Below are 12,268 nucleotides of genomic sequence, written 5' to 3'. Positions count from 1 at the left end.
GCTCTAAATATTGCATTAAAATCTGTGAATTCTGAGCATACAGAGCCTAAAGGCTTATCACTGGTCTCCATGCATGCATTCCAAAGCCCATCCATTGGCACATTCCTAACAGTCTCTATAGAAGCTGAAGAATGATGGAATGGGGGCTTGTGAGACAAAGCCTATGGATGGAGTGTCACAATTACCACATCCACTGTAGGCTTGGTTAGAAGCAAGAGAATTTAGGCTGACTGGATCAATATGCCTGGCTGTGAACCCAACATGTGTATAAGTCAATCTGAGTGCAGATACATCATATATACACCAGCAGAAACCAATATCCCTACCAAAAAACCACCCACTAACATAGGCTTCCTACTAAGTTACATACCACTCAATCATACAATTTACTTGTTAAACACATCCAGCACTACACCTCATTTCTCAAAATAACACTAAAGCAAGTTTCACACCAGGCCTTTTTGTCTCTCTCGAAAAATGTGCCCTCATCAAATGGCTGCTCACAGCCTTCACATCTAAAACAGCCCCTGCACCATTTGCGGCCCATAGCTTCAATGGCCCCCTCATCCCACTCCCTGATACTCTTTTTGCATCGAGAGCATTTGGGCATACGCAGTCGAACATGGCAGGCCTCACAATATGCATACCCTCTGTAGACCATGAACTCTGAAGTCTGGGTATCCGCTGAAAAGGAGCGCTCGCCACCGAGGCCTGTGGAAGGGTCAGCGAAGCAAGAAGTTGATTTAGCCGAGCTTACTCGCCTCCACTAGCAGATAGAAATGGATCACCGCACTCTGCACAGAAAAAGTGCTGCGCGTGATATGTGCGCTTGCCTCCCAGTGCGGAATCATCCAGCGATATGAAATGTTCTTCGATGATTGGGGTCTGACAGTGGGAGCACTTCGGAGCAAATGTCTGAATAGAACGTTAGAAAGGTGACTCGAGAAGAGCCCATCTACTGACCTCATAAAAGTCCAGATGGCAATACATCTTTCCGTCTCGTTCATATGAGCTGACATGCTCCAGAAGTTCGCTGCAAATAGTGCACTTGAAACATTCAGGATGCCAGCGCAAGCCTCCTCCTCTATCACTGTTGGACGCGGTAACCAGCCGTCCAATGATTGGTAGTTTACAATCGGCGCACGAGAGCCTACTTCGGGGAACTGTCGGAAGCTTTGAAGCCGTAGTAGAAATGGTCGCCGTTTTGTTAGCAAGCTGCGGGGCATTTATGCTTACTGAAGGAGCCTCATTGTCGCAATCACCGGGAATGTTAATCTGCGGTGGTATGGGCCCTTCTCCAATTGTTATGGAGGGCGGGGAAGAACCCACATTTATCGAAGGTGGTGTTGGCCTTCCTCTGATTGAAGGGTCCCGACCACGAGGTTCATCACCTGGCAGGACGATCTTCGGTGTGGCGGAGGAATCATCCGGTAACACGATTTTGGGAACAGCCGACGGTTCTGGAAGGACGACCCTTGGAGCCTCTACCTTCGAAGAAGCGGATGCCCCGGCTGAGAGCTCGCCCCCACTGCCACTAGTGCGCATGGTTCGTGGGCCGCCTCGCCGACCGGCGACAGAAACCGGCGGCGGTTCATCCAAATCAATGTCAACAGCGAGTGTCGGTTTTGGTCGCATTGGAGAGGGATGACGGATGGGTGGAACGCGTGAGGGCTGTGTTCGAGTTGGTGGCAATGGAGCTATTGTTGTTTGAGATTCAGAAGGGGGGAACGAGGAGGTCTGGGGCGATGGCTGCGGACGCGTCGTACCTGATGAAGATGTAGAAGGTAGGGGTCGAGCCGGGGTTGTATCATGATGACGCGTCGGAGAGGGAGGTAGAAACGATGGTGTCGGTTGCGGCCTTGTCTCTCTTTGTGGTGACATCGGCGACGGGAACGTCTTGGATTTTGTCGGCGACGATTGACGAGAGGCTACAAGCGGGAGCGGACGCGTCGGTGAGCTGCTTCTTGGGAAAGGCCTAGCTGAACTGGGGTTGTGTAACGAAACAGACGTTGGTGGCAAAACTCGTGTCGGCGAGCTTCCCTGTGATGGACCTGGGCTAGGCAACTCTCTCCTGCCGTTGACTTGAGTTTGCACTGGGAATACAACAGAAGCTGGTCGGCCGTTTGGGAAGGACGAAGTTGGAACAGGGCGGGTGGGTGACGGGGGTGAAGGCGGGACCGACGATGAAGGGGCGGGAGGACAAGGAAGTGACTGTTGGCGTACTGGAGAGGGCGGGAAAGAGGATGTCGGGACGGTCCCGGTGGAGAAAGAGGCAGGTGGATAAGGCATGCTCTGCTGTCTCACGGGACTTGGTGGGGGGGGAGGCTGGGTGTAGGTATATGTCTGGTATAAACTGGGAGATGCCGGAGTCGGTGAGGATCTATGTTGGTATGGTTGGACCGGCTGGGTTGGAGCCTGGTAGACCTGTCCATTAACTGATATCGTCGAGGGTCGCAGCGCCGGTGGATGGGCTGCCGCAAAAGAATGAGATCTTGAGGATACGAATGGCTGTCTCTGCGGCTGATACACAGGACCCCTCTGTGGATATCCAGCCTGCTGGTATCCAGTCTGTTGGTACTGTCCTGGAGGTCGAGGCAACGGCCCACCCCAAATATCCATCGCTGCCATCCTCATTGTGAGGCTCTGCTGCCCCGAAGACAGCACCGGTTGTTGCTGAGGTTGTTGGTTAGTAATCACGAATCCACTGGAGGATGGTGGCTGACGAGGAAGGGGTCGCGATGACATCTTGTACCGGGCAGAAGAGGATGGTTCAAGTTCAAGTATGGAAACCCCTGCTGACTAAACCGACGTCACTTTCGCGTCCTAACCCTAACCCAAAAGCTATAAACCACTCTTTAGGAGATTACACGTGGGCAACCACTAAGTCTCTTGCCATTCGTATCAAACCAACTTTTCTGTCGCTCGCCATGCCTCCGCCTCACTACGACTTTCTCATCAAAGTAAGTTCCGACTTTATTCATTCCCTCTTTCTGACGTTCGTTGCAGCTGCTCCTCATTGGCGATTCCGGTAATTTGCCAAACAACATCACAAAGGTCGCCATATCCAACTAACAGCTTTTCAGGCGTCGGAAAATCCTGTCTCCTGCTCCGTTTCTGCGATGACCAATGGACCCCTTCCTTCATCACTACCATTGGAATCGATTTCAAGATCCGAACCATTGAACTCGATGGCAAGCGCATCAAGCTCCAAATTGTCCGCCTGTCTATTCCTTCTTTATCACGCCATTTCTTATTTCTCTTTTCCATAGTGGGATACTGCAGGACAGGAACGCTTTAGAACCATAACCACTGCATATTACCGCGGCGCTATGGGTATTCTACTCGTGTACGATGTCACGGACGAGCGGTCTTTCAACAGTCCGTGTCCTTTTCTCCGCTCCTTAGTTCCACTATTCACCCAACATCCATAGACATCCGTACTTGGCACGCCAACATCGAGCAGCACGCCTCCGAAGGCGTTAACAAGATTCTCATTGGCAACAAGTCTGACTGGGTCGACAAGAAAGCCGTCACTGAAGAACAAGGGCGAGAGCTTGCCGACGAACTGAACATCAAGTTCATGGAGACCTCTGCCAAAGTAAACGAAGGCGTCGAAGAGGCCTTCTTCACACTAGCACGGTCAGCTTATTCGAGTTCGCCGCCGCCTTTCTACCATCTTATATTTCCCTAGGGACATAAAAACCCGCTTGATCGACACCCAGGAACAAGGTGGTGATGTCGCTGGTGGTCCTTCAACTGGTTCAGTCAGAGTCAACAATCCCTCTGCTAATAGTACGACCCAAGGCTGCTGTTCATGATTACCTTGCCACATACCCTATACGTCGTCTTAATGATGACCACCATTCTGTTTCCATCCTTAAATATTCATTCACTTTAGTATGGTCTTTTATTGGTTTCTGTATCAATCGCAAATGGAAATATCTCATTGGAGTCGCCATAACAAGTCTTCATTTATTACCAGTCTTCGCCTTCATTCCAGCCACCCTTGTCTCGTATACCAGAACTGCCTAGCTTGGTCTTTCCTCTTGATTTGCGACCCCCAAGTTCCTTGTACATTCCTCTCATTTCGACCTTTCCTGGGCGGGCAGATGCTTCAGCCTCTAACCGCCACTTCTCCTCCTTCAATTCCCGTGGCGTCTGATGTCCCGACAGAGACGGCGTAGAGTGCCCCGAGCCACTGTATCCATTCGACGACTTGGAACGCATTGACTGTGAGTGCGTTATGCGCTATACAGTGTCAAGCGATGTTCATCTGCAAAGGCGGATTACTCACCCAGTTCTGCTTTGACTCTCGCTTCGTCCACTTGCCCGGTGGCAGACTCTCGTCGTGAAAATTCTCCTTTCTATAATGCTGGAACCACACTGAGACGAAACATTCACTAAGACCATACAAGCGGAATTGCCGGCGGCGCACCATAGTTTATAGTCTGACTGCGACACCATTTCTTTGATACCAGTGCACACTTTGCCAATTCTGGTAGTGTTAATCGAGCGAATATCTTTTGTGAAATTTCCGTAGGAAAGACTTTGAGAGGATCCTTGCGTGATCCGATAAGTAGTGGGCCTGGTGGCCGGCGAGTCGATGCGCCAAGACGAGTAGGTGACGATGGCCGCGTCCGAGACGGTGTTCCAGGTAAAGAAACCTTGAAGATTGTCAGCCAATGGGCGCTCTCTGATATCAACAGCTTTACGGACCACATTAACGAGTTCATCGTCAGAGTCCTCGTTGGAATCTCGCTGTACAGAGTTATCCTGCTTTCTCTCTTTGTTGAGTGATTCGGACAGGGTGGATGCCCGCAGTATATCCTGCAAAAGAACGCTCATGGTGGCAGTTGGTGAACAAGGTCAAAGAAAAGCAAGAAACCTTATATCATAGATGATGATGTCAATATTTGTCAACTCAGACACTAGTAAACAGAGCCCAGACTCCCTTTGCATACCCGACAATTTCATCTGCACCCAGCTTGCTCTCACCAAATATCCGGTCCACGAACGTTATAGGGACCTCGCCGACAGAATACCCCAGCGCCTTTGCTCGCACCATCATTTCCATCTGGAAAACGTACCCTTTCGACTGAGTTTCTGCGATGATATGACGAAGGACTCCGACTCGGTACAACCTAGTGACGGCCAAAGTCAAACAGGCGGTCTAGGACATGGACAGGGACTCACCTGAAGCTTCCAGTAAGGTCGCTGACGCCTGGTCGGAGCACCGTGTCCGCCAAGAAATTCGCCCCCCGTGACACCAATTTCCGTCGAAGGTCCCAGCCATGAACACCTCCTGGCTTTGCATCCACCAAGTACGGTTTCGACGTTGAACGATACCGCGTCCCCGTCACGATGTCGAGATTATGTGCCTGCTGCAAGCTGCGCAAGGTCGGTTCTAGTTGCACTGTCCTGGATAATATATGCATACCGAATGAATTGGGGTATAAATTTCGGCTGGAAATACACCGTAAACAGACGCTCAAGAACGGCGTCGGGCAACGTACATGATGTGAGAAATCGGCGTCCATGATAATTACAAAGTCTCCGTTGCAAAAGTTGAGTCCGTGAATGTAGGCTGTCCTGTGGTCCCGTAAGTCCTGAGAGATACAATCGACCTTGAAAGTATTACCCCAGCCCCAATTTACCAGAACGTGGCTTGAGGATCTATGTCCATGAGTATAGCGAGACCTGACAAAGAGAGACTCTTTAGACACACAATTTTATCCTCACCGTAGACAGTAGCAAGCTCCTTTGCCACCTCTTGGGTCCCGTCAGGACTAGCATCATCGACGACAATAATCTCCCAAGCAAGTTTACTACGCCCATCAGCCCCACTCAATACGCAGCAAACTGACACGTACTTTTCTTCAAACACTTTAGCCAACAGCCAAACGATAATCGGGAGGTTCTTGCGCTCGTTGTACGTGGGCAGAATAACAGAATACTTGTGTGTATCCGAAGTAGCGAACCGGCCTTGCATATTCAGAGAGACGGGGCTTTCAAAAGGGTTCATCGACGCATATGGATAATCTGATCGAAACCCTTTGCCTCGCGACCACCAACCACCATGTCTACCAATATCACTGCTCTCGAATCTCTCTTTCGCCGCATTCTGCGTGTCACAGTCACCGATGGCCGCGTCTTCATTGGATCTTTTGCTGGCACGGACAAACCGCTAAATATTCTCCTTGTCAACACCGAAGAGTTTCGTATCGGTGTCGACGAAAATCCAGACGGACGATTTGTTGGCCAGATCATGATCTCATGGCATCTTGTTGTTAAAGTGGAGGTGTATCGAGAAGATGCGAGTCATTTGGAGACGACGGAATATAACGATGAGGACAGGTACACTTGAAAGTACGTGCACCTTTTCTTCCTTCAAATCCCCATCTTTATGTCCGCCAGGTATATACAAACCACGACAATAATCATCGTATTCTGACAGGTAAGGACACTATCAATACTACTACAAGTACAAAGGCGATGGTGATAATACAAAAATAAAGCCTCAAAGCTTGGCATGCTTCAAGATGTACGGAGACGAATTCTTCGACTTCACCTTGTCCACATCCTGCATTGTTATTGGCTTGCATATATGCGCGTGGTTATAACCCAATCTAGCCCGACGTCAGTCCTCAACACATCAGTCCGCATCCACCGTGGTGAGGGGGACGTACCTCGACCTTCCATCAGGACCTCCCTCTTTGTAGAATTCCGGACGTCGTAAAAGCGATATTACTACAGCTCCTCCGAGCCCTAGGTTGTGTACCAGCCCGTACTTCCCTCGTTTATCAGCCGTGTCGAATAAACCTAGCGCCTGCATAGGTCCTGCCCCTGCCCATCCATCAGTTTACCCACCATCAATATCGAGTCTTGTGGCTCCTACAGTTACGCAGTTGCACTGAATTCCACGTCAATTTCATCCGCAATACTTCCGAACAAGCTTACTTGTAATATAGAAGTGCATTCCAAGACCAGTAGCACCTAGCGGGTGTCCCTTTGCTTCAAGTCCTCCGCTAGGATTAATAACGTATTTTCCGCCATACTAGCATCGGTTCAGCATCAGCTCATGATTATCACGCCCCATACCTACAGTATTGTCGTAACGCTCGACCATCTTATGTGCTTCTTCTTTAGCACACAATCCGAGAGCAGGATAGGTGATCAGCTTAATCGATATGAAAAACGTTAGTTCTAATGTGATCAATATCATCTGTATTACCGACCTCGTTGGCAGCAAAGCAATCATGTAGCTCTACCACGCCAACCTGATCCCTACCTTCGCCATCCTTAAATCCCGCATCCTTGAACGCCTTATCCGCACATTTCTTGGTCATTCCATAGCCAATAATTTCCATGGCACTCATGCTCTCAAAGGCGTCGGGGATGTCTGTCATCAGTACAGAGGCAACAATCTCGATAGCCTGGTTCTCCAATCCATGCAAGTGAACAAAGTTTTCTGACGCGACAATGCAGCAAGCAGCGCCGTCCTGTTGAGCATAAAATCAGGACACGGATATGGCTCTAGTTCTCGACCAACCGATGTAGGACTGCACATGAACTTCGTAAGCTCGTTCGTGATCTTCGGCGCCTTCAGGACCTGCTCCTCGCTCCATCCCTCTTTGAATTGTGAGTATGGATTGTTGAGCGAATGTTTATGGTTCTTGGATGCTGATTTCAGAATCAAATATCATCAGTCCCCGATGTGATTTATCCCTGTGAACGCACCAATTTGCGCTAAATGCACAATCCCGCCACCATACTTGTTGAAATACTCTTTTGCGCCGTTTGAAAAGAGTCTTGGAGACCTAGGACCATGGTTTTTACCTAAATATTTATCCTCCAGTTCTAAGGAGCGTTCATTAAATAAAACCGTCGGACTAGGTCTATCAGGGAAGTTAGTCCCCAGACTACCGGGCTTCATTCGTTCGAAGCCCAACGCCAAGGCGCATTCAGCCTGCGAGAACTTGACGGCATTGTTTACTTGGTACAGTGCACTCGACCCGGTAGAACAATTGTTGTTCACATTGATAATAGGTATACCCGTCAGGCCAAGATTGTACAGAGCCCTCTATGAGAAGCAGGTGCATCAGAACGGGAGGAGACGGTGATTATGGTAAGTCATGGTAGCACCTGTCCTGATGTAGAATCTCCGTAACAATAACCCACACAAGCGAGCTCCACGGAATCGTATGTTATCCCTTCATCGAAGTTGATCAATAAAAGCGGTGATAACGCCCTGTAACACACGTACCAGCATCAAGGAGAGCCTTCGTGGCTGCCTCAAGACCCATCTATGGAAGACACTCGTTTAAAAACTAAGAGAAAAAACTTAATCCATCTTACGTCTTCTGTGGTCCTCGTCGCCCGAGGCTTGATGAACGCAGTGCAGCCACCACCGATGAGGAATGTTCTTCTGCCAATAGCCATTTCTGAGGATTCTGTACTAATTGATGGGCAGAGTAGAGAGTAAAGCGGTACCGATGCGTAGAATGCTCCGGCATTCCGGGTTCTTGTTAGCCTGCTTCCTCCACGCTCCGACTTAACTCTCCATCACGAGGGCACCGATCGATGAGAGCATGTCATTTCACGAGGCCACATGGCTAGCATGCATAGAAGCCAAAATGAAATCTGCAGAGGAAACTTATGCCGTTGGATTCTCGTTCGCGTTAGCTCAAGGCAAAGAATAGCACCGGTAGCTCATTACCAACTATTCGCTATGCTCGTGGGCCCGCTGGTTCTCAGACTTCTGTTGATAAACTTTGAGTCTACATGCACGACCCGGAGTAAAAGGAATACCCGCAGCACCGTGGACTTCATACTTTGTTCGGATCGATATCTAGACGAAGCGTGGAGCAATGCCGAAAGCCTACCATTCATCGACGCTAGTAGCGCTTCTTGTTAAGTATACAACCAGACAAGCAAATATAATAAAGCCTAAACTCAATTATTGGCCCAAACAGCGCCATAACTTCATTCGAGTGGTGATCTTAGATGATTTGGCAAACATTCCTTGTAAGAAACAGTAGTATCAAAGAAATGCCTTGCTTACAGCAATGTTCAACTCCATTTGCCAATTAAAAATGAAAATCGACAGACAGTGCGAGGTTTGTCACTCGCTAGCAGTAACGGTACTCATTCCTCTTCGGCAGAACACTGTAGCCGTTGTAGGTCCTGTTGCTTTAGCAACACGTATTGTGGGGAGTCGGCTTTCTGGAGCGCTTCAACCCCACAAACAAGAGCGCCTCAATTTTCCGACGGGAAATAATCGGTTAATACCTACAAAAAATTCCTGACATTTGTGAAAGCGTTATTTCAGCGGATGAGGTATGTACGGCGGCCGAAGCAGAATATCACCGAGTCTCGGTACTAGTTGGCCGTTCCGCCGTACCAAGAAGGATCAAGTTAAGCGGGCGGAAGTGGCGCGAAGAACCAGTGAGCTTGCTTTGTCTCCGTCACGGAGGTGGCGCTTTAAAATTTGCTCCTTTCTATCATCTTCTAGGGTAGAGATCCCTGTTAGACATATCCGACGCGGCGCACTGCTGTACAATGCAGCTCAATAGCGATGGCAAGGATACTCTAAATCAGAACAAAGCGAAGGAAATTAGAATTTGCCCCTCATTAATTAAAGATTCCGGGTCGAGCCTCGAGGGTTCAATTTGCAAGCCTTGCAGTGACCATGATGTCATTCGTACCTGCAGGCAATTTCTGCATAGACTAATTTGGGTATATACGCACCTGAAACCCGCCCAAGGCTGCACAACAAGTGAAGCACCGACCTAGTACATTTTGAGAAACGATTTGTCGACACGGGTCCGACGCGCTTGATCTCTACTCGGAGTCTCGGAGTCCCGCCCCATCCCTGGATACCGATTGAACTGTCAAGCTGAGGCGAAACAGAGAGTATTTTCCTACTCTTCACTTGATCAGTTTACTTAAGTTCTTTGCGCTGTTAAAACGTTACGATCGAAGCGTGGGGAAAATGGTCGGATCCTTGGTCTGGAACTGTTCAATATGTACCCTCTTAAGTCACTGTCAACGTACAGTTTCGACTTATTCCGCTGTCTCATGACAGAAACCGTTAATCTGTTCGATCCCTATGCAGCGAAGCCGCGCTGTCATGACCTTCCTCCATTTACCCTGCGCTTGATTACTTATGGGCACACGACAGGATACGACAGGAGGCCATCGCGGCTCATTCCGAAAATTTGATCATTTCGGACTGTGCATATGTATCTATCTGGGCCTGCCTAAGTGTTGAGGAGCCGCCCTTTACCTGTTCAAATCTTTGAGTATCTATGGTTTAACTAGGAGGCCCAACATGCGAATGTGGCTCATTTGAAATCCGGGACCGTACACTTTTGGACCGTCGTTGCCTCTCTGGAGTCGCATACATACACGACCTCCTAGCGCTGCCTTTCAGTTACCCTTTACCACCACGTAAGACTGCATACTATGTAGTCTCGCGGAGCTGGATGCGTACCTTAGTATTCAAGGGCCGTCTCCTCTGGACTGCGCGCCGTGCCTTCATGGTGCACCTGATGTCGCCAAGTTATTCTTTGGCTTTAGTCTGCATCAATGCTCAATCCCCTGGAAGTGGCGGGGACACAGCGATAAACATGGATATGTGAAACTCTGTTGGAGGCGTTGGAGACGTTTCTATCCTGCATATCGACCTGTCGACTAGAGAGTGGTCTAATTAACTTCGGCTGTACGAAAATACTTAATGGTCGATGCTGAAATCTCTCTGAAATTGGACGTTCTACTTGTTTTCCAACGACAATGTGGATAAATTCAAGCGTGCAAGACCAACCAGTCGGCGTAGAGGTCTCTGAGGGTCTTCGGTACTTGAGTCCCCTAATCTACATGCGGCTAGAGATTTTCGCCTTCGTGATTCGCAACGAATCGCACATCAGTAATACGTCTGTTGTATTTCCCAGGCTTGTATCAAGAAAATTCTCGATACACCCTATTTCCTGACATGAATAAGACGATTACCTCAACAATGTCGGACAGAAGGGTCAGAAATGTCTGCAGCTTAGGTCACGACGGATGGAGCTCACTTATAGCCGGACCGGCTTCCGTGAGACGACCGTCGGTATCCTTGTTTCTGAACATGATTCGCACTCGGCAATGCCGAACAATCACTCTGGGAGACTAGTGCGCGGATGTCGCCGTCTGCTACCTCCGGTTGTGCACTCATAATAGCACGGACTTCAACCATCTGGAGGAACATAGTAATCATCCTGGCATGAAAGGAGAAGCAACACAAGTAGGTAACTTATGTTCGTCTCTCTTTGTTTCCCTCGTTGCGGGAGACCTGCCCGCACAGGTGCACTGGCCGTTCCGAATAGCTCGCTTCGACGAGACTTGTATCATAAAATTTCAGCCTGACTTGACCCGCACCTAAAGAAAACATGACGTCGGCTCTGTATCTCCTTCAAAGATGATCGCAAGCGCGGACCATTCATATCGTTCCTTCCTGGTGCCAAGCCATACAGTGACCAGTTAGCTCATGCATTTTACGATGAACCCGTGCAACTGACGCACTGTTTGGTTACCGCAAATAGGCTAGAGCTGTTAATTACAGTATCAGTTCGAACTCTTTATTGACTTTACATGTCAAGGACACAATCTCCAAAGAAATTCTCACATATGAGATCTTGATTATACACGACTTCATGGGAAGATAGAAAGACTGGGTTATTTTGCGCCGGACGGGACTCCGGTTAAACGACAGTTGAAAGATCTACAAGCGTTTCGTCCATCACATTTCAGTACGCGGTCAACCTGGTGCAAGCTGGTAGTGACGTACAATTTTTCAGTCAAGTGGTTGAGGGTGTTTACATTGCATTCTCAGCAATTCCGTCAAACTGATTGGCTCTATCGTAATTCGAACGCGTGCATGCTAGGGAAATCATGTTGCACGCGCAGGTCCTCCAAATGATCCTGTCCACAAATCCTTCAAAGATGGGAACCGAAAGGTAGAGACAGATCATGCTCGCATTGTCATACATAGCTAGGCGAATGGCAAGGACAGAATTCGACAGACATTGACTGAAAGATCAAGTCGTCAAGCCTGAGACCGCCATTGACTGCGATATTGCTACCGATGGAATTCCGTTGCTGAGGATTTCACACCGTACGAAGGCCCTAGAGCTAGAAACCTTCAAATTTTACCCTAGGCCGTAATTTACGGACAGGGCTTTGTGCTTCTTTGTGGCGCTCGTAAGAAAATGAAGGGAAGGTAAAGTAGGGA

The 12,268-nt window shown here is 48.9% G+C and overlaps 6 protein-coding genes across 6 annotated transcripts; 2 read left to right on the top strand and 4 right to left on the bottom strand.

Moving 5' to 3' along the window:
• Positions 1-252: 252 nt before the first annotated feature.
• Positions 253-2,793, bottom strand: BT62DRAFT_537588 (uncharacterized protein). The gene is made up of 3 exons (XM_043181303.1): positions 964-2,793; positions 762-915; positions 253-711 (listed from the first exon to the last, which is right to left on the bottom strand). Exons 1-3 carry the CDS (start codon positions 2,743-2,745, stop codon positions 410-412), a joined length of 2,238 nt encoding a protein of 745 aa, XP_043044322.1. The 5' UTR covers positions 2,746-2,793; the 3' UTR covers positions 253-409.
• A 134-nt stretch (positions 2,794-2,927) lies between these two features.
• BT62DRAFT_1072843 (rab-type small GTP-binding protein) lies at positions 2,928-4,149 on the top strand (the record flags this gene model as incomplete). Its single annotated transcript, XM_043178899.1, has 6 exons — positions 2,928-2,960; positions 3,007-3,023; positions 3,079-3,214; positions 3,270-3,378; positions 3,432-3,639; positions 3,692-4,149. 6 exons carry the CDS (start codon positions 2,928-2,930, stop codon positions 3,816-3,818), a joined length of 630 nt encoding a protein of 209 aa, XP_043044321.1. The 3' UTR covers positions 3,819-4,149.
• Positions 3,976-4,845, bottom strand: BT62DRAFT_1001609 (uncharacterized protein; the record flags this gene model as incomplete). The annotated part of the gene is made up of 4 exons (XM_043176756.1): positions 3,976-4,248; positions 4,295-4,383; positions 4,436-4,664; positions 4,717-4,845. The coding sequence occupies 4 exons, from the start codon at positions 4,843-4,845 to the stop codon at positions 3,976-3,978; spliced, it is 720 nt and encodes a 239-aa protein (XP_043044320.1).
• A 76-nt stretch (positions 4,846-4,921) lies between these two features.
• Positions 4,922-5,989, bottom strand: BT62DRAFT_885136 (dolichol-phosphate mannosyltransferase; the record flags this gene model as incomplete). Its single annotated transcript, XM_043182815.1, has 7 exons — positions 4,922-5,141; positions 5,194-5,388; positions 5,438-5,463; positions 5,514-5,589; positions 5,639-5,673; positions 5,726-5,825; positions 5,871-5,989. 7 exons carry the CDS (start codon positions 5,987-5,989, stop codon positions 4,922-4,924), a joined length of 771 nt encoding a protein of 256 aa, XP_043044319.1.
• Positions 5,990-6,046: 57 nt separating this feature from the next.
• On the top strand, positions 6,047-6,454 carry BT62DRAFT_928105 (uncharacterized protein). The gene is made up of 2 exons (XM_043185437.1): positions 6,047-6,366; positions 6,415-6,454. Exon 1 carries the CDS (start codon positions 6,077-6,079, stop codon positions 6,362-6,364), a length of 288 nt encoding a protein of 95 aa, XP_043044318.1. The 5' UTR covers positions 6,047-6,076; the 3' UTR covers positions 6,365-6,366; positions 6,415-6,454.
• BT62DRAFT_943722 (thiolase-like protein) lies at positions 6,424-8,880 on the bottom strand. The gene is made up of 11 exons (XM_043187895.1): positions 8,356-8,880; positions 8,264-8,303; positions 8,143-8,210; positions 7,738-8,080; positions 7,550-7,680; positions 7,236-7,499; positions 7,103-7,177; positions 6,958-7,054; positions 6,896-6,910; positions 6,687-6,843; positions 6,424-6,626 (listed from the first exon to the last, which is right to left on the bottom strand). Exons 1-11 carry the CDS (start codon positions 8,437-8,439, stop codon positions 6,518-6,520), a joined length of 1,383 nt encoding a protein of 460 aa, XP_043044317.1. The 5' UTR covers positions 8,440-8,880; the 3' UTR covers positions 6,424-6,517.
• Between the last annotated feature and the right edge of the window lie 3,388 nt (positions 8,881-12,268).

This window comes from Guyanagaster necrorhizus, assembly GCF_019112545.1.
Source record: "Guyanagaster necrorhizus MCA 3950 unplaced genomic scaffold BT62scaffold_4, whole genome shotgun sequence".
In the NCBI taxonomy this organism is placed as follows: Eukaryota; Fungi; Basidiomycota; class Agaricomycetes; order Agaricales; family Physalacriaceae; genus Guyanagaster; species Guyanagaster necrorhizus.
Note: the sequence above shows the minus strand (reverse complement) of the source record. Positions and strands in the feature narration are given on the sequence as shown.